At 33.0% G+C, this 19,498-nt stretch overlaps 2 protein-coding genes across 3 annotated transcripts; both read left to right on the top strand.

Annotated features, from left to right (window-relative positions):
* The first annotated feature begins 9,504 nt into the window (after positions 1–9,504).
* On the top strand, positions 9,505–13,361 carry LOC139871561 (squalene synthase 2-like). 2 transcript variants are annotated; one of them, XM_071859266.1, is made up of 14 exons: positions 9,505–9,851; positions 10,491–10,533; positions 10,639–10,728; positions 10,812–10,887; positions 11,033–11,102; positions 11,268–11,411; positions 11,502–11,606; positions 11,921–12,067; positions 12,243–12,318; positions 12,438–12,526; positions 12,617–12,708; positions 12,866–12,911; positions 13,007–13,076; positions 13,168–13,361. In XM_071859266.1, the coding sequence occupies exons 1-14, from the start codon at positions 9,657–9,659 to the stop codon at positions 13,179–13,181; spliced, it is 1,257 nt and encodes a 418-aa protein (XP_071715367.1). In that variant the 5' UTR covers positions 9,505–9,656; the 3' UTR covers positions 13,182–13,361. The 2 variants fall into 2 exon arrangements, with proteins under 2 accessions (XP_071715367.1, XP_071715366.1); XM_071859265.1 differs by having other exon boundaries at positions 11,256–11,411.
* Positions 13,362–14,868: 1,507 nt separating this feature from the next.
* LOC139871972 (uncharacterized) lies at positions 14,869–19,218 on the top strand. Its single transcript, XM_071859741.1, has 4 exons — positions 14,869–14,955; positions 16,470–16,662; positions 17,108–17,200; positions 18,448–19,218. Exons 2-4 carry the CDS (start codon positions 16,535–16,537, stop codon positions 18,980–18,982), a joined length of 756 nt encoding a protein of 251 aa, XP_071715842.1. The 5' UTR covers positions 14,869–14,955; positions 16,470–16,534; the 3' UTR covers positions 18,983–19,218.
* The last annotated feature ends 280 nt before the right edge of the window (positions 19,219–19,498 follow it).

Here is a 19,498-nt window from a genome sequence, read left to right as displayed (position 1 = left end):
GGTTTTATCCTTCCGCAAGCTTCAAAGCCAAGTACCTAATACAATAAGTACTCGATCAACACCCAAACTAGTTGGACTAACACCAACACCCTACTCAAGTGCATTTAATGACTTAATGCATTAAATCACCCATTTACACCAAAACCGTCCAATTAAGGTCAAGACCATCATTAATCACTAAAAGCTAGCGATTAAGGTCCAACAACACTAACTACCACGAAATCGGGGTATTTCACACCCATCCTTCCCAAATTAGGTCAATCATTACCCATTCGACCATTTTAAGTCAACACACCCCTTCCGGGTCATTCACTACCCCAAGTAACACCCATTTCCCAATTAACTAGGTGTGCTAGTAATTAACTAACCAATTAAGACTCATAACCACCAATTAACACTTTGAAACCCTCGGCTATTTACTATTGAGTCTTCATGACTCAATCTTTCCCAAGAACACCCAAAATCACCACAAATGGGTTTTATGTTCATCACTAACCCAGACCCTAACCCTTAAACAAATTAAAATAGGGAAATCAAAGTTAGAACATACCACCACAACCAAAACGTAGCTAACGGCTAGATGAACAACTTTAATGCTTGAGCTTTAACCCGGATCAAGCTTCTTCCTCCTTGATTCAAGCTTTCTCTCACTTAAAGGGTTTCTCTCTCTAAGATTAAAGTGGAATTGAAGATGATGTTGGTGGTTGTGTTGAATGTGCTTCAACCACCACAAATCTGGCCATAAGTGCCCTAAAATCGGCCCCATGTGAAAGGACCATAATGCCCCTCATTAAACTTTTATTTAAAAGCTGGAATCTGCCAACAGTGCAAGTGCGCGGCGCGCACCCTTACCCTTGCGCGGCGCGCACAAGGGCCTGGGCAGCCTCTGACCTCAGTTTAATTATATACAGCCCCCCACACTATATGCACCCTATTTTACACTTCTGTACAGTGATTATTTTGGTCTTACAGTTATTCGGGGATTAATCGATCAGGACTTTGGAATGATTAATCGGCAATTCGAAGATTAATCGAGGATTAATCGGATTGTACTTTATGCATTAAATATTAAATTTCAAAAATTATATGTTTAAATATAGAAGAAAATCATAAATATAAACTTTAATATAATTGTCTAAATTTGTTCATTTTATTCAAAAACTATTAGTTTCTAGTTTAAAATCATGTTAAAATGCTCATCAATTTTGACTTTGTCCGAATTTGATTACCAAATTCGATTTTGACCCAATAGTTGACGTTGACCGACTAATTAAACGGATTTTGAAAAATCAGAACGGATTGTTTTTAAAAATGATTAATCGAGAATTAATCGGCGATTAATCGGTTATTTTACAACACTGGTCCCTACTTCGTTGGAAAAAATCTGATAACGTTAATTTAGAAAAATTGGTAACCAAAAGAAAAGAAGGAAAAGGAAACGACGTTTCTGTTAAGACAAAACCACATTTGAAAATTAAATGCTTACAACACATTTAGAAAAATAAATAAAATGAAACGACAATAGCTTCGACACCAAACGACGACCTATTCGTCTTTCATCAATCAATATCAATTATCAGTTATCAATTATCAATATCAAAAGTATTCTAAGGAAATTTTGACTACGAGGACAGTCACAAATTTATACTCCGTAAATGAATACCGCCGAAAGGGAAGGGGTGTGGTTGATAATCATTGACTATCTCACACTCTAGTATTTGTCTAGAATATGTAAATTTGTATGGTTTAAATTGCATTAGGTTTAGTTATTCGGTGTGAACATAAATAATTATGTTTGAAACAGGATGTGAATATAAAAAGGTTGAGGTCAGCCGCGCGTTGCCTCTGTAAACCTCTTTTTTTTTTTTTTTCTTTCTTTTATTGTGACGCATTATAAGATATTATTATACATTTTATAAAGAAAGTAACATTGTCATATTGCAAGGCGCTAGTAAAGCATAACGATACCAAATGGGCTAACTTTTACACGTATATTCGGGCAAGGGAGATGTTATTACGTCGCTGTCTCTCCTCTTAAGTCTTACCTCTTGGTTTGCCCCATGAAATTCATCGACCTCGTGACAAATTTTCTATGACCAATATACGCGCGATGCCCCTTAAAAACACAACGAATCAGTATAATTTAAGTTCACTTGAAGCTACAAAAGTTGCAGAAAATCAGTATAATTTAAGTTCACTCGAACCACACGACCGTCATAAGTGGGTAGAAAAACGTACCACTTAATGATACAATATAGGCGATTGCTCACCATCTCGAGCCAACTTCTCCTTTTTCACCACATTCTCGAACTCCTCTTTTAATGGCAGAATGGCTCGATCACCACCAAATGGCTCTACCCCAGCAAGGTACACTCGAGCTTTTGCTGGTGGCCCTAGTTCTGTAAGAAGTCTGCATTTTTATTACAAAATTTTAAGTGACTCGGCTAAATTATATAGCATTTTTCAAGAATTGAAAGGTTTGGAAGTTTACCTTGCGAATTCTGAAGCATTTAGAGGGCAACTTACTGACTGAGGCTTGATTTTGGGGTAAGAAATTCGCATTGTTTGTTTCGGTGCATGAAATGCTACCTGCAATGATCAAATCAGATTATATATATACTTGAATGTGTCAAAGTTAACATGATACAAATAAAGGTTGTTAATACATCAATCAGTATTCTACTATGTATAATCGCTAATCATATAAATTTTTGTAAATTAACAATTACCAACACCATTCAACAATCTCAAAACAATAAACAAATCATTAAACAGAATATGAGCTTTAGCAGACAGTGAGGTGAAATAAAATATTTGTTATATCAGATAACAATGCTAATAAAAAATACTGAATAACTTTGACAAAACAAACAATATAAAGAAACACATAATGTAAATGTAAACTCCAAACATGCTTGCACGTAATATGTCTAGAAATTTACGGATTATCAAGTGTAGTGGTTATGAATATTATGTTGTCAAAGATTGGATACAACAATGAATTATATTAAAGCAACAAAAATATATGAGTAATGCTTGCAAAAAGAGAAGTTACGAAGATTTTGTATGCCACCTGATAGTGAGTTTCTTGAATGGCAAATATAGATAAATTGATCCTCAATGGCAACAGCTGCTGATCAGAATATTGTTGGCCAAAATCGTCACCCCTTGTATCAATAAGACGTACTAACAATTAATATTTATTTAAATAATGATACACAGTGCAGTGCAGTTAGATGAGCATAGATACCGATCATGAAACATCCATAATAGCTAAAAGAGTAAGCAAACTTAGGTAGTAGATCATTACTCCTTGTAGGCATAGAAACTTAATAGGAAGGAAATGTAGAAATGAGGCTCAGACATTTCTGTAAAATTGGGCTAAAGAATATGAATCGTCATGCCTGCAACTTGTAAGTTGCCACGCCAAGAACCACTGAAGCCTTAGCTTGAATAGTATGGGGTGAGATCCAACTTGGGGTTCTGCCAACCCAGGTTCGATTCTCACTCCAAGCTAGAGTTTCAAACTTTGGAGAATGACTCGGGGGTTTTCCTTAACCTTCAATAGTACTGTCAACATCGTCGCTAATTGGATTTTCTCCTAACGTGTGTGTGAGTGACATATGATCGCTAAGGTGGTTAAATCCACTCTGGGTGATGCCGATATCGCCGTTTGAAAAAAAAAATTTGCCACGCCAAGATACGAATTCATTTTTCTCCTAGCTCGACCAACTCCCATATGTTCATCATCACAACCACGGGCGGAACCAGCTAAGGGCAGCAGGGGGCAGCTGCCCCCAGTGGTTTAATCTTTATTTTTATCTATTTATTTGTAATTTTATGCATTTATGTTAAGAATTATGCAAAAAATTGAAGCTTACAGGGGAGGTTTTAATGGAGAAGTTGAGCGGAGCTTTCTTTGAGGAAGATGACTTCGACACTTTTCCCAATTACCTTTTACATTATTTTCCTTTTTAACCTTACAAGTATTTAAACTTACAGTTTAGTCCTTTTATTTTATTATGATTTGTTAAATTAACACAACTTTTATATTAGTGTAATCTAATACTCCGCGTCTCTAGCATATGCAAGAAAAACAGTGTGTATATTTTACAAAAGTTGTACTCCGTATAATTTAAGTAGATGTATTTGTACCTTAAAAGTATCTATTTTCGTAAAAACTAATATTGAGATTTCTATTTAATTAATGTATGTAAGTAAATGCACACAAAAAATTTACATACTAACACTGGTCATTGTCATTTGAAAATGACAAACGATACAAATGGGGTTTCTTTTAATATTTTAAGTTAATTAAGATTTTGATAGATTTAAAAAGTCATCTCTTATTGACAATAGAAGAACATACATAAAAGTTGGACGTTTTAAACTACTGTGTGTTTATTTATGTATATTCACAACTTTCAGGGGCAGAAACAAGGGGGAGACTGATGGGTGCTCAGCCTCCCCTATGGTCCAATCAATACTCAAGTTTCAATTGTATATTATGTCTAAATAATTGTAAGTCTCCCTCAAAGCTAAAGTCTTAATTATAATATTATGTTCAAAATATGTAAATTAAATGACCCAACTTTCCAAGTCTCATATAAGCCACCATCATCTGTAAATTCTGGCTTCGCCTCTGACAATTTTATTCTCATTTTGATAATGTTTCACATATTACATTTTTCTATTCAATCGTTTTAGCTAAAAAAAATTTGCCCCCAGTCAACGAAAATCCTAGTTCCGCCACTGATCACAACCTATTTATGTAACAAAATAAAAAATATTTGTAGGAATCTCATTCAATGTTAATGGGAGTCGTCACATTGAGCATACAGAATCTTGACAAAGCACACACTATTTTTTTCTCAATAATATACCAACACAAAAAATAGTAAGACACGAGATTTTTGGTGTGTTTTAGTGTATAGGATAATGTATGTAATCAACTAAGAGAAACGGAACTACCATGGCTGCAGCTTTTGAGCTGCCTCGCCAAGATACATATCCATTTTTCCTCATTGTTGCTTGACCCATGTCACATATTATCATCACAGACTATTTTGTACTTTCCCTACCATATAACATCAGAGGTGTTTTGTTTGTGTTAAATAATATTTAATCAAAATTATATAAATAGATTAAGTTTTAAATGTGTTTTTATTCCTGTTACTTTCATCAATTATTATATGACATATACGAAGAAATTTACAGTCAAAACTGAAAAAAAACTTTTTAAATGTCAATAGTGAAAGATAAAGTAACAAAGAAGGTACCTTGTTAAAAATTTTCCAATCATCTAATACAGTGATCTCACAATCATAATAACGATTTAAACTATAATATTCTTTTAGTTAATTTAAGTAGCTTTATGACAATTTTTACGATTCCACTTGTTAGCGTGTCTTGTTGATTTATAATAATAAATAATAAATATAAATAATAAATAAATATACTAATTGTTGCCAACATCCACGTCGCTTTACTCACCAAACAACGTCATTTGGTACTGTTCATTAGTGCGGTTATTTTCGTAAATTTCCATTTTCTTTTATAATTGGTGAACGTTGCGTTCAACGCGGCGTCATCACGAAGTCATTGTATATTATTTTATTATATTATATGTAGTTAACAACAACAAAAATCATTTTCGCAGTAGCGTGCAGGCCAGTATATGTTTGCTAAATGTTACTATAGGTTTCTTTCTCTCTCTCTCTCTCTCTCTATATATATATATATATATATATATATATATATATATATATATATATATATATATATATTAAATATAAATATTAATATTATATATTGTTGACAACAAACTTTGTTTTTTTTATATTATATATTGTAGACCAAACAAATTAGAACTAATACTTTATTATATTATATATTGTAGACCAAATAAATTAAAGCTAATACTTTAGTCAGACTTTTTATTTTACTTATTGAAAGCAGAAAATAAATTAATCTTAAAAAGAGAGATTTAAAAACGTATTATATATATAATTAATAATTTTCTAACGACAACGATAAACTTTAAGATTGTCCTTAAAGTGTATAAATGTGTTCTATTAGTAGCTAACTAGAAAAAATTTGATCCGCGCGTTGTGGCCAGCGATGACAATTGATCGGATATGGATCATGTGAGACCGTATCCATATCCATATCCATATCCATATCCATTTATTTATTTTAATCCATATCAATATCCATATCCATATCCATTTATAAAAGTTTCATTCATCCATGTCCATATCCGTCGGGTGAAGCGGGTTAATGGATAATCATCCATATCCATTTAAATCTATATTATTTTTAACAGTTATAAGCGGTGATTCACTGTATACGATCAAAAATAATATTTCTTAATAGTTTATGCGACCGAAAGTCACATTTTTACTAATCCATATAACAAATAGTCAAGAAATAGCCTATTGAACGTGCAAAGATCTCGATTACCTGTAAGTTGCTTACCTTTTAGTTAAATGGAATTACATTTAAACCACTAAAGTACGATAAATACATTTAAGGATTTAACAAAATAAAATATAGGAAAAAATTTATATTTTTAGAGAAAATATAAAGAAAGATGAATATAACTAATGAAATATCACTATATAAATAATATTTATTCGAGTGATAAAGTTATATATTTAGTTATTTCAGGTGAAAGTGGGTTCATCCATGGATGAAACTTTTCATCCATATCCATATCCTTACCCATTTCGGTTCATCCATATTCGTATCCATATCCATTTAGATCGTCCATATCCACGAATAATCGGGTGGATCAGATGGATATCCACTGGATCGAGTATCCATTGCCATCCCTAGTTGCGGCGGAACATATTAACGTATTTTATAGTATTAATGTTGAGCGAAAATTGAGAAAAAAATTATGAACAAAAAGAAAAAAAGGGGCCAGAAGGACTCGAACCTAGGTCATTTCGCATACCACTCATAAACTCAAAAAAACATTCGTTTCAAATATAAGTAGTTGCGTTTTGTTCGTAAAATTATTTCGAGTTGAACGGTGATAACGGAAAAAACTTAATTCGCGTTAAGAAAGAAGATAAATCCCGTTAAAAAGTTGGGTGGAATGTTTTTTATGGTTATTATATTAAAATGAGTCTTATACTTAATACCCCTATTTTGGGAAGAAATTTCTAAATTGTTGTTTAAAGTTACAAATAGAACTTAAAGTTGAGGGGGGTGAAGTATAATTTGGGGATAAATTTAAGGTGTCGTTTCAAATATAAGTAGTTGCGTTTTGTTCGTAAAATTATTTCGAGTTGAACGGTGATAACGGAAAAAACTTAATTCGCGTTAAGAAAGAAGGTAAATCCCGTTAAAAAGTTGGGTGGAATGTTTTTTTATGGTTATTATATTAAAATGAGTCTTATACTTAATACCACTAGCTTGGGAAGAAATATCTAAATTGTTGTTTAAAGTTATAAATAGGACTTAAAGTTGAGGGGGGTGAAGTATAATTTGGGGATAAATTTAAGGTCTTGGGAAGAAATATCTAAATTGTTGTTTAAAGTTACAAATAGGACTTAAAGTTGAGGGGGGTGAAGTATAATTTGGGGATAAATTTAAGGTGTGGTTTAAATAGGGTGGACGGGTCTAAATGACCAAAAATTCCACCCCTTTTATATCTAAGGTAAATTAAAGTTGAGGGGGGTGAAGTATAATTTGGGGATAAATTTAAGGTGTGGTTTAAATAGGGTGGGCGGGTGTAAATGACCAAAAATTCCACCCCTTTTAGTATCTAAGGTAAATATTGACTTTTTGATTACTATTATTCATATATATATATATATATATATATATATATATATATATATATATATATATATATATATATATATATATATATATAACGAAAACTATGTAACCAAAGTTTTTTCGTTGAGAAATGAAAAAACTAAATAAGAATACAACCAAAATAAGAAGAATATGCTCGTGATTAGAAAACAAAGCTCTAAAAGCTCATAACATCCACTAACTACTATCGACTCTAACAGGAACTATAACAAACTAGGCGATCTCCAAGAAACGATGAAACAACTAATTAAACCTACATATTACCAAACCAAACATAAAGACCGGGTGATAATATCAAACAAAAAGATCGTGTCAAAACTAATCGGCCTTTGACGTGGTGTTACCATCCTTGAAGTATAATTTAACTATGTTTCTGTTAACGGTGTCGTGTCGACGCTCTTTTCATGAATGAAAACTTCATGAATAAGAGATCACGTTAGCCAAACCATTATCAATACGTATACCCGATGAAGAAGGAAGGAACCCCTTGTTCACCAAGTCATCGAAAAAACCTTCATCCCGTTTGCTTCCTCTACCTCTTCGTCTTGATCCCAAAGTGTAAAAGTAAAATCCCCGTCATCCAAAGACTTCTTCTTAAACGCAGTTCTTTTCTTCTTGAACATGAACCCACAAACACCTAAAAAATTATTACAAACAATAATTATACATATCATATTACTCCTTCCGTCTCATATTAATAGTTCATTATTCAATTTTGAAATGTCCTAAATTAATAGTCCACTTTCATAAATAGAAAATAATATGAAGTTTAAGTACTATTATGCCCTTAATGTATGTGAATAAGATTAAATAAGAAAGAAAGAGTAAGTGTAAAACTGGAAAGTAAACAGAATATACAGTACTTTTATGACATTTTCTTAAACTGTGTGTTTTTTTGTCTGTGAACTATTAATATATATAGGACGGAGGGAGTATATAATTATAATAATAAATAATAATAATAAGTATAATATTATATATTATAATAATATAAAATAATAAATACTGTAATAACAATAAGTATAATATTATAATAACGAGTAAGTGGTAGCTTACATTATCCATGTTACTAAATAATAGGAACTAGCTGTGGAGCACTCGCTTCGTGTCGGTGCTTTGTTTTGAATGCGAGTTAAAAAAAAAGTCTTGATATAATTTGGAAAAAAGAATTTTTTTTCGACATCTAACACTGAAGGGTTGTTCTTTTTGTGAAAGTTGCTTCTTTTAGCGTTTAGTTTTTTTTTTTTTTAAATTTAGTTGATCTATTTTGTAAAAAAGAATGTTTTTCGACATCTTTTGGTAGCATTGAAGGGTTGTTCATTTTATGAAAGTTGACTATTTTATCGTTGAGGAAGAAAAGAGAAAAAAAAATATTGATTTTTTTGTAAAATAGAATTTTTTCGATATCTTTTGTTAACATTGAAGGGTTGGTTATTTTACGTAAGTTGTTTATTTTATCGTTGGGACAAAAAAAAAGTGAAATGACGAAAAGACCACTGATTACTATTGATGAATAGTGAAATAGTATTTTGTTTATGAGTGTATATATATATATATATATATATATATATATATATATATATATATATATATATATATATATATATATATATATAAAACAAAAAAATAAATTCATTAATATTGTGGATCTTAGATGCTGATGCTCTGGTATAAATACCTCCATATCAGAACGCTCATTCCACCAACACACAAAATCAAAATCTGGACCTTCCCTAATCGTTGTTAATAATTTCCCTTGTTATTATCTCCAATCCTTTGATCAATCAGTTCATCATCATTATATTCTATCTTGTCACCAATCGTAGATGGGGAGTTTAAAGGCAGTGTTGAAGCATCCAGATGATTTCTATCCATTATTGAAGTTAAAAATTGCAGTTAAAAAGGCGGAGAAACAGATCCCTTCAGAACCACACTGGGGATTCTGTTACTCTATGCTTCATAAAGTTTCTAGAAGCTTCGGTCTCGTTATTCAACAGCTTAATCCAGAGCTTCGTGATGCTGTAACGTCTCTCATTCTAACATCATCTAGATTTATTTATTTATTTATTATAAATATATTAAGTAGATTTAACGTTTTGAAACGGTGAATTGAAATTAGGATCTGCTAATTTGTTTCTGATTAACGAAAATAAGTTAAGTATTTTCAATTAATCATCACATAATTATAATTATGATCATTTTGTTATATAATTTGGTTGCTGTTTTGGATCTGGTACATTAATTATTGAATTTATACTCAGTATATGTTTCGTGTAAACATCTTTATTGCAGTTGATGAATTTTAGAGGATTAGACTCTAACCACATGAATTGGAATACTGATTATAACCATTTTAAGCAATTGCAGTACAAATATGTTTCTATGTAAATGTAACAACCAGGATATTAATTAAAAAGTGGACTAATTTAAATAGTTACATGTCAACAGCTCGATGGTATACTTGTAAGATTGCTTAAAGAAGCAGTATCACTATCACTCATTTTGTGCCAACAATTGTTTATGGAAAAAAATAGGCTGAACCTCTTTGGTATTATGTCACTCAAAATGCTTAGTTTAGTGCATACACCTCTTTATTGGAATTTTATATTATGTAATTTGTCAATTGGTTCTATTTTTTAATGTGTTTATTTGAATTGTAGGTGTGCATTTTTTATTTAGTTCTTCGTGCTCTTGACACCGTCGGTATGTCCTATTTTTTAATGTGTTTATTTTATGTTGTATTCATCATTCAACAATCATTTTTAATTATCCCGAATTATTGATTTTGTGTTGACTTTTTTTGGTCAGAGGATGATACAAGCATAGCTTCTGATATCAAAGTACCCATTCTGATTGCCTTCCATAAGCATATCTACGATCGTGACTGGCACTTTGCATGTGAGTACTACGATTGCTTTGCATTTGCATCCCATTTACATACTAATTGGTATGCTAATGCTATTGTTTCTTCTAATTTGAAGGTGGTACGAAGGAATATAAAGTTCTCATGGACCAATTCCATCACGTTTCCACTGCCTTTTCGGAGCTAAAGAAAGGGTATAGTTTACATATAAAAATTTATCATTAAATAGAATTGATGAACACGAATCAAAGTAACAAATTTGACAATTTGTATGTTTCGTATCATCTTGATTTTCAGTCTATTACAAATCTGATCTACTTTACTCCATTTGTTATGTAGTTATCAGGATGCAATAGAGGATATTACCATGAGAATGGGTGCAGGGATGGCTAAGTTTATATGTAAAGAGGTGCGTGATATCATGGTTCAAAGTACCAATAATATTCGTATATGTAGTTATTTTTTAGTTTGTTCTTGTGTGTAAATTGCACATCGTCGTCTTTAAAAATCCCACTCGCTTTCTTTGATTTGGATAAATTTATGATATTGTAATGTGTAATACTTATCTCTGCAGGTTGAGACTATTGATGATTATGATGAGTATTGTCATTATGTTGCGGGACTCGTTGGGTTAGGGTTATCGAAGCTTTTTCATGCCTCGGGCACTGAAAAATTGTTCTCGGATTCTATTTCCAATTCAATGGGTTTATTTCTCCAGGTAAATTTGGATCAGCATTTTTACCCGTCAAAGTTCTGTCTTAGTATCTGGAACAATGATTAACCTTGTTTAGTTTTTCATAAATTGCAGAAAACAAACATCATTAGAGATTATCTGGAGGATATAAATGAGATACCCAAGTCACGTATGTTTTGGCCTCGAGAGATTTGGAGTAAATATGTGAATAAATTAGAGGTGTGCCGTCTTTCATGTAGTTTTTAAGGTTTTTTTTTTTTTTTTTTTTTTTTTTGTACAATTTATGTTGCACTTATGGACACTGGATATAAAACATGGATCAAGCAACCTTCTTGACACAGATATAGAGGTGGCAAATTGGTTGGGTTGGGTAAGAGGTTAAACGGGTCGCTTGATACAGATGGGCTTTGGCGCGAACCGTTTAGTTTAGTTTTAAGTATTAGTTATTATAAACGATAAATGATTATTATTTACTTTTTCACTGAGTATTAGGAATATTAGTCTAATCAGTTATTTGATGATATGCACATCAGGACCTTAAGTATGAAGATAATTCTGAGAAGGCTGTTCAATGCCTGAATGATATGGTGACAAATGCGTTAATACATATCGAAGACTGTTTAAAGTATATGTCTGAACTGCGTGATCCAGCTGTCTTCAGATTTTGTGCTATCCCACAGGTATATTTCAGTATTTCACAATGGCCCTTTCACAATTCAAATGTTGTTGTTTTGTTTCCAAGATATGTAAAACACTATTTTACATTTGGTGGGATTTTAATCTATTTTCACTTATTGAATCAATTATGTAATTTAGGTAATATCTTACATAATATATTATACATGTACTTGGCAGATAATGGCAATTGGAACACTAGCTTTATGCTACAACAACATTGAAGTTTTCAGAGGTGTTGTGAAAATGAGACGTGGTAAGCTATCTAATTTACTTTGCAACTGTCGTCACTTTAAATCGTTAATTTACTTTTGAATTAATTAAAATTAATAATTAATACATATGATACTAATTGGGGTCTCCCTTTGTCAATAGGCCTTACTGCAAAAGTAATTGATAGAACGAAAACTATGGCTGATGTATACCAGGCTTTTTATGATTTTTCATCATTGCTCAAAAACAAGGTATTATTAATTTATAATTTTTAATACTTATCAAAATCAATCATGTAAAATAAAGAATAATACTCCATAATTATTGGTTGGCTGTTACAGGTTGACATGCATGATCCCAATGCCAAAACAACACTCAATAGGATAGAAGCAGCTCAGAAAATCTGCCAGGACTCTGGCACCCTTAGCAACAGGTATGTCAAGTTTTCATTTGACCCAGATTTGACCAACCTTGACTTTGACTGACTTTGGCTTACAAGTTAAAGGGTTATTCTAAACATTAAACTGATTCTGATTATTTTTATCATAACATTCATTTTTCTGATATCCAATCGTATTTTGTTTCATTAGGAAATCATACATAGTTAAGAGGGAGCCAAGCTACAGTCCTGCTCTGGTACGTTCCATTTATTTTCTTGTTTTTCCGAAAATTGCCTTTGTGAATTTCAACAGTCTGTTAATGATGTGTATACCAACGTGATCTTTATGCAGATTGCTTTGCTTATCATTATACTGGCTATTCTTTATGCGTATCTGTCTGCTAATCGATCAAATAAAATCAGTAAGCATGCTCATTTTCTTAGTTATCAAAGTTGCAAAATCAATACACATACTTACATTTTACATATGAATCCTATCTTCACTCCCTGCAGAAGTTACTTTGTAATTTAATGGTGATACTGAAGCTGTAAAGAAAAAAACAAATTTGTGATATGTAAAAGGTAGTATTTTTGTTGGTGGCTTATCACTATGCAAGTCTTGTAACGGTTATCGTCACTTGGTGGTGGAATATTATTATTATTATTATTGTAAATAAATGGAAGTAGCTGTACTATCATTTGAGATTTATGTGGAATATGAGAACTTTGCTAAACTGATTTATGTCTCATTTGAGATTTGTTTTGGAGTGATATTTATTAAACATTGAGGGTTGTTATAGATTGATGTCTTGTTAAGAGCAATAGTAAATGACTTGAACAGAGAAAACAAGAAAGATATATGTTTTTATGTATAGCAAAAGCCATATCAGTCTCAGATTGTAAAATGAAACTGTTGTTACGATTTTCCTTATAGCGGTTGTAAGGTACCAGTACATGACATTATCCGCCTAGCGTAGAATGATTGTATGTTGATTGATGTTTGCCCTCGGGAAATAATCCCTGCAGATCCGGAACACGGATGAAAGATCCGTGGGGTGGCCTTAATCAAACTATGGATCAATCTGTAATTGATCCGTATAGCGTTCTGCTGCTAAGCGGTTAATGTTTTAGAGTGAGAAAGAACTGTGTGAGAGAGAGAGTGTACTTATCTCTGAATGAAGTTCCGATCCTAAATGCAGTGACCCAGGGGGTCTATTTATAGGCGTAGAATGTCCGAAATTCTCGGGATACACGTGTCAATCGCTGATTAGTTCTGTTACGCGAAGTATCCGGAAGGTCGTTGGCGTGTGCTGACGTGGCTGCGTGCTGTTCACGCACCTAGTAAAAGAGCTTAAGCATTGAAGCTGCCTGCAGGGCTTACGCTTGACGCTGGGCGGCCTGCTGAACGCTGAGCGGCAAATGCTAAAAACCGCCAAATATTGTTAATCTTTTGTACACTTTGATCCATTTTTCTGTATAAAAATGGTGCTTTTATGCGCGTATCCCCTAGTATACACCATTAGAAACGAATGAACATGTTTGAAAATCCAACAAATTTGTACAAGTATTTTTTTGAAAAATCAATTTCATCATCATAAGAATAGAATTCTACTAATTTTAGGTATTTCTTCAAAGGATTTTTCTAAGTTGCACAAAAGTATTGTACTGTTTATTTGTTTGATTTAAAGTGATGGTTTTGAAATAATACAATACATGTGTAGTTCATATGACAAACCGCTCCGCTATCATTAGAAAAATTACTTTCGAACGCATGATCAATCCTACGATTACTCGATAACTAACAATTTCACAATAATTCATCTCTTGTAAGTTTTAAGAGTGCACTCTATATGTTTTATAAATGTAGTAAATAAATAAACAAGACTAGCTTAGAGGAAGTCTGATAACGAGTATCTCTATTTTTATTGTTACAAACTACATTACAATTGACACTTTAATCTTCAAACATAAAGGTATCGACGATTTTCAGGGCTGTCGTGAACAAGTATAAAATAGAACAATTGTACATACCAGTTACTTATTAAATTTATAATGCTGGTTAGTTAATCGTATATGCGTGTTAAAAAATCCTAAGAGAGGTCGTTAAAATAGAAGTTTAAGGGGCTACTGTGTCATTCTTTATACTATAGGGGCTTGAACGAAATTTTCATACGTCACAAACAATATACGTGAAGGTGTATCATCATCATCCCTTCCCTTATAACAACGCCCGGAAAGAAATGGAGCCCTAATTTCGTCGTTCTCTAAGAACAAACACCTAATTGGAAGCTTTTCATTCAGGTATTTTGTCCTTTTTTCAGTTACCTTCGAATTTAATTTACAACTTTAATTTATATTTAGCACAATTTTTGAATTATATATTCCGAGATGCGTTTCCCGTTTTGTACGGTTCTTCTGCTGAATATATTATTTGTAGCTTAATTAAGATTATTCATTTAATTTATGTTTGTAATTTGTGAATTAAAGCTATATTAGACACACATGCCCGATGCTTTAATAGTGACATCAGGTAATCGTTGACGAATCGCATCGAATATAGAAAGTGATCTACGGTTTTAGAACGTTGCTAGCAAAATGAGACTGTGGTGACGTGGATAACATATAAACTTTAGATTGATCTTACTTGTTAAGAATTTAGAATAATAAAGAAAAAATGAGACTGTGTGTGGGTTGAGTTTTATAAATCTGTAGTCTAATTGGGGATGATTTGTCCAAACACGAAGATTATTAAGTTATTATGAGTTTTGAGTCGTTCACCTACCGAAAGATATAACATAAAATGTGACCTAGAATGTGTTCGCCTAACACCCCTCACTGACAACTCAGCAGCCTGGCCATCTATGATTCAAAAAATGTCGTTTACCTTAAAAAAATGCGGAAGAATGAAGACTTATATGAGTTAAGCCATCCCGTAAGAGATAACATCTTTTTCTTTCAATTTTCACCTTATGCTTTAATTTCTTGATAAATTTTTCCAAATCTTTGTGTGACAATCGTGTTCTTATCAATGGAACAGACTGGAATGTTACCCTCCTTGAACAGAAGAGTATCTAAGATTTGAGCTCTGATTGACGTCATTGTGTCCCAATAAAAACACTATATATCGTTTCTAATTCTTTAAGAGATTGTTAATAAATTCACTGGCTCAACATCATTTGACATTACAAGTTAAATCAACACATTTTTGTTGATGAGTATCGTTTATTCTTCAAGAAATTGTTAATAATCTCACCGACCCGACATCCCATGACACTCTAAGTTAAATCAACACATTTTTAGTTAATGATGTTCTTTTTTTCATAATTTGAAGGGTACTTAAAACATTTTTGTCTACAGTGTTGCAATATACTGTATGGATTAATAGGTGTATGTTAGATGAGGTTAATTAGGTTTGTACCTGTTTATAAAACTATCAAAAAAAAAAAAGAAACATGTCATTGTATGTGAAAATGTTGAAACTTGTGCTCACAATAAAAAAGTTGGGGAGGTATCCTTGCATTCCTGGTATCAGGTGGTATCGGGTTCTGGTTGCATTGTTTTGTACTTAAAGGCTTGTATTATTGGAAGCTGAGTTAAAAGTTTGGTCAGGAAATGTTGGCCAGTTTCTTAATGATGATGGAGTGAATGTGTTGAGTACATTAGTCTGCAATGTGTTGGTGCTGGTATGTAAGTGATTAATGGTGGTTTGTTTGGTGAAAAATGTGCAATCTGTAGTTGTGATTGGTGTTTGATATCATGTATGGGTGAAGTATGATGTATATTTGTCTTATGGAGGGTGTGGTTGCAATGGGCAGGGTGGTGGAAGCAGGTATCGAAGAGGTGGTGGTAATATTTGGTTGGTTTTTGTTTGGATTTGAAAATGAGCTCAGACAGTGGGACCCGAAGCAGGAGCAGGAGCCCCATGGATCGCACGATGCGTACTCAACGCGGCTCTTATCGCGATGCTCCATACAGGAGGGATTTTCGTGACTCTCATCGGGGTTACAGGTTTTTATTATATAATGTTAATATTATTTTCTTTAATTAAATCAAACATATAAGTTGGGGGCTGGTGGGAGACGCAGGTGATAAAGATATACATCAAGGAATGTTGCATCTGTGTGATTGTATGATGATCTCAAAACCCGAACTTGATATAAACTTCGCTTTTGGTTCTTCACATATTTGTTGTTGTTTATTGTTTTCATCACTGATCTTACTATTAGGAAATATCATCGTTATACCTAAATTGTCTTCTTTATATTTGAAGTGTTATATGGCTTCAAACAAATTTGCACATGTTTAAATTTACAATTGTGTTTTAAACTTGATTCATAAATTCAAAGAATATGATATTGTAATGTTTAATGTGTTTTACTATTACTATATAAAATCGAGGGAATGCTACATCTAGACTTTGAATAACAGTTGTTGTTTACTTGTTTTGTTCCAGCCAAAATAATCTGTGTAAGAACTGCAAACGAGCGGGTCACTTTGCTAGAGAATGCCCTAATGTGGCCATTTGTCACAACTGTGGACTTCCTGGGTAAGATTCTTGATGATGCACTTTTTGTTAATTTGTCATATGTCAACTGTATCTTACTGATACAGTAATATATGACGTTTTATGTTCATTATCTGCACCACTGCTTTACATATAAAACCTTACTTGTGATCATTATCTGCACCACTGCTTTACAATTAAGTTTTTGTTTTGTTTTTTTTTTTTTGTGTTGGCTAAGGTTTGAACTGAATGTGTTTTGACCGGGTATATAGAGTTCCAGATAAGAAACAAGAAAGAACTTCTTATCTGCCATTAATACACTCTTTTTACTTAATTGCCATCTGAATCTTCTCCATCTCATGTTTTAGAACTGCAGTTGGTCATTTCAGAAATTTGGTTTCTAAATAACAACAGATAGGTTCAAACAGCTTCTAAACAATGAAAACAGAACACAAAGCAAATAACGTCATTCATCTCCGCAAATATATATTATTTTTCGTTCTTTGTCACATTTATTTAACATGTGTAATGCATTATCTCTTGATTAATTGTGGCATAACAGAATGGTTGGTAACAGGTCAAAAGTAGTATGGGTTGGACTGAACCAAAACAACATAGAATCTGTACATTAGTGTACCACATATGGTCACTTAAATTACTTAAATCCTGTAATAATATAATTATTTGATTAAAATTACACTGGCAGTTTCCCACATTTTACCCGTGTCCTTGTAACTTATAAGCTACTATTGTGTTTGACCCAGTGTTGCAAAAGTCGGCCGAGTCGGCCGACGCGTCGTTTTTTAGGCATAACCGACGCGTCGTTGCTAAAAAGTCGGTCAAAGTCGGTCTAATTCGGAAAAAGTCGGTCAAAGTCAGTCAGAGTCGGTCAAAGTCAGTCAAAGTCGGTCAATTTTTTTTTTTTTTTTTTGTAATATTCTTAATAATTGTTAATTGTTCATGTTTATTGTAAATATAGTTTATATTTAAAGATTTGATCTATATAATATTATATATAAATATATATTTAATAAAACTATTTAAAAAGTCAACGTTAGTCAACGCCCGTTGCGTCGCCGTTGCGTCCGACGCGTCGTTTTTTTAGGCATGGCCGATGCGTCCCCGACTCGCGTCTTTTACAACCTTGGTTTGACCCGTTTGAGATAAAAGATAACCCTAATCAACTTATTTATAATTAGGTGATGTAGATTGTCATTTGTATTCTTAATTTCTATCGTAATTAAGGTGCTTATTATCAGTTATTAACCATAATAAGTCATGTAAAACAGGCATATATCATCAGAATGTTCCACAAAGTCCCTATGTTGGAACTGTAGAGAACCTGGTCACATGGCCGGGAACTGCCCGAACGAGGGCGTCTGCCACACATGCGGGAAGACAGGTCATCGTGCTCGGGAATGCACAGCTCGTATAATGTCACCTGGTGACATCAAGCTGTGCAACAACTGCTACAAACAAGGCCACATAGCTGCTGACTGTACCAATGACAAGGCATGCAAGAACTGCAGGGAAACTGGTCATCTTGCACGAGAATGCAATAATGATCCAGTTTGCAACTCGTGCAATGTAGCGGGCCATGTGGCTAGAGATTGCCCAAAGGGAAGTATGGTTGATGATAGAGGTGGCCCACGTGGTGGTATGGGCGGGTTTCGTGACATTGTTTGTAGGAACTGTCATCAAGTGGGCCATATGAGCCGTGATTGTGTTGCTTTGATTATCTGTCATAATTGTGGTGGAAGAGGACACCTGGCATTCGAATGCCCTTCTGCGAGGTTGGTTGATCGCTATTCAAGGAGGTACTAATAAGCATCGGTAGTAATTATCCTCCTTCACTATATGAGTGTCCTCACTATATTGTTTTTAATTTAATTTAGAATTCCAGATACTGTGTTTGTTGAGTTTGATTTATATTTGAATTAAAATTATAATCGTATTTAAGCATCAAGCTGTTTAGCTTGATGTTATTACTGTTACGTTTGTTTTACGTTAGTGTAATTCAACTAATACTACCGGAGGAGGTCGTGTTACCTTTGAGTTTAGTTCAAGTTATTTTTTCTTTGTTGCAATATATGAGTTACGTATCACACGTTTATTACCCATTTGGTATGAAAGGACATTGATTGTGTTCGATTGACTCTTAGACCAATCCCGACATATACCACTTCCTCGCCACCCCTTAAGGTCAACGATGTCATGGTCCCTCGCCCCTTCGTGACCATTGCCCTCCATTTCGTGCGAAAAACTATTCTTAAATGCCGTTAGAATTTGAAATCCATTATGGCGTATTCTAAATTATGTCGTTTATAATTTATTAGTTTA

Source organism: Rutidosis leptorrhynchoides, chromosome 10 (genome assembly GCF_046630445.1).
Source record: "Rutidosis leptorrhynchoides isolate AG116_Rl617_1_P2 chromosome 10, CSIRO_AGI_Rlap_v1, whole genome shotgun sequence".
Classification (NCBI taxonomy): Eukaryota; Viridiplantae; Streptophyta; class Magnoliopsida; order Asterales; family Asteraceae; genus Rutidosis; species Rutidosis leptorrhynchoides.
The sequence above is the reverse complement of the archived record's forward strand: the minus strand, read 5'-3'. Positions and strand labels throughout refer to the sequence as shown.

What these genes read in the sequence shown, in the direction of transcription:
- LOC139871561 (XM_071859265.1), top strand. Translation starts at nt 9,657, where the DNA reads ATGGGGAGTTTAAAGGCAGTGTTGAAGCATCCAGATGATTTCTATCCA. An exon ending in CAATGGGTTTATTTCTCCAG is followed by an intron (nt 11,412 to 11,501) that starts GTAAATTTGGAT and finishes CATAAATTGCAG; the next exon opens with AAAACAAACATCATTAGAGA. An exon ending in TGTTGTGAAAATGAGACGTG is followed by an intron (nt 12,319 to 12,437) that starts GTAAGCTATCTA and finishes CTTTGTCAATAG; the next exon opens with GCCTTACTGCAAAAGTAATT.
- LOC139871972 (XM_071859741.1), top strand. Translation starts at nt 16,535, where the DNA reads ATGAGCTCAGACAGTGGGACCCGAAGCAGGAGCAGGAGCCCCATGGAT. An exon ending in GACTCTCATCGGGGTTACAG is followed by an intron (nt 16,663 to 17,107) that starts GTTTTTATTATA and finishes GTTTTGTTCCAG; the next exon opens with CCAAAATAATCTGTGTAAGA. An exon ending in CACAACTGTGGACTTCCTGG is followed by an intron (nt 17,201 to 18,447) that starts GTAAGATTCTTG and finishes CATGTAAAACAG; the next exon opens with GCATATATCATCAGAATGTT.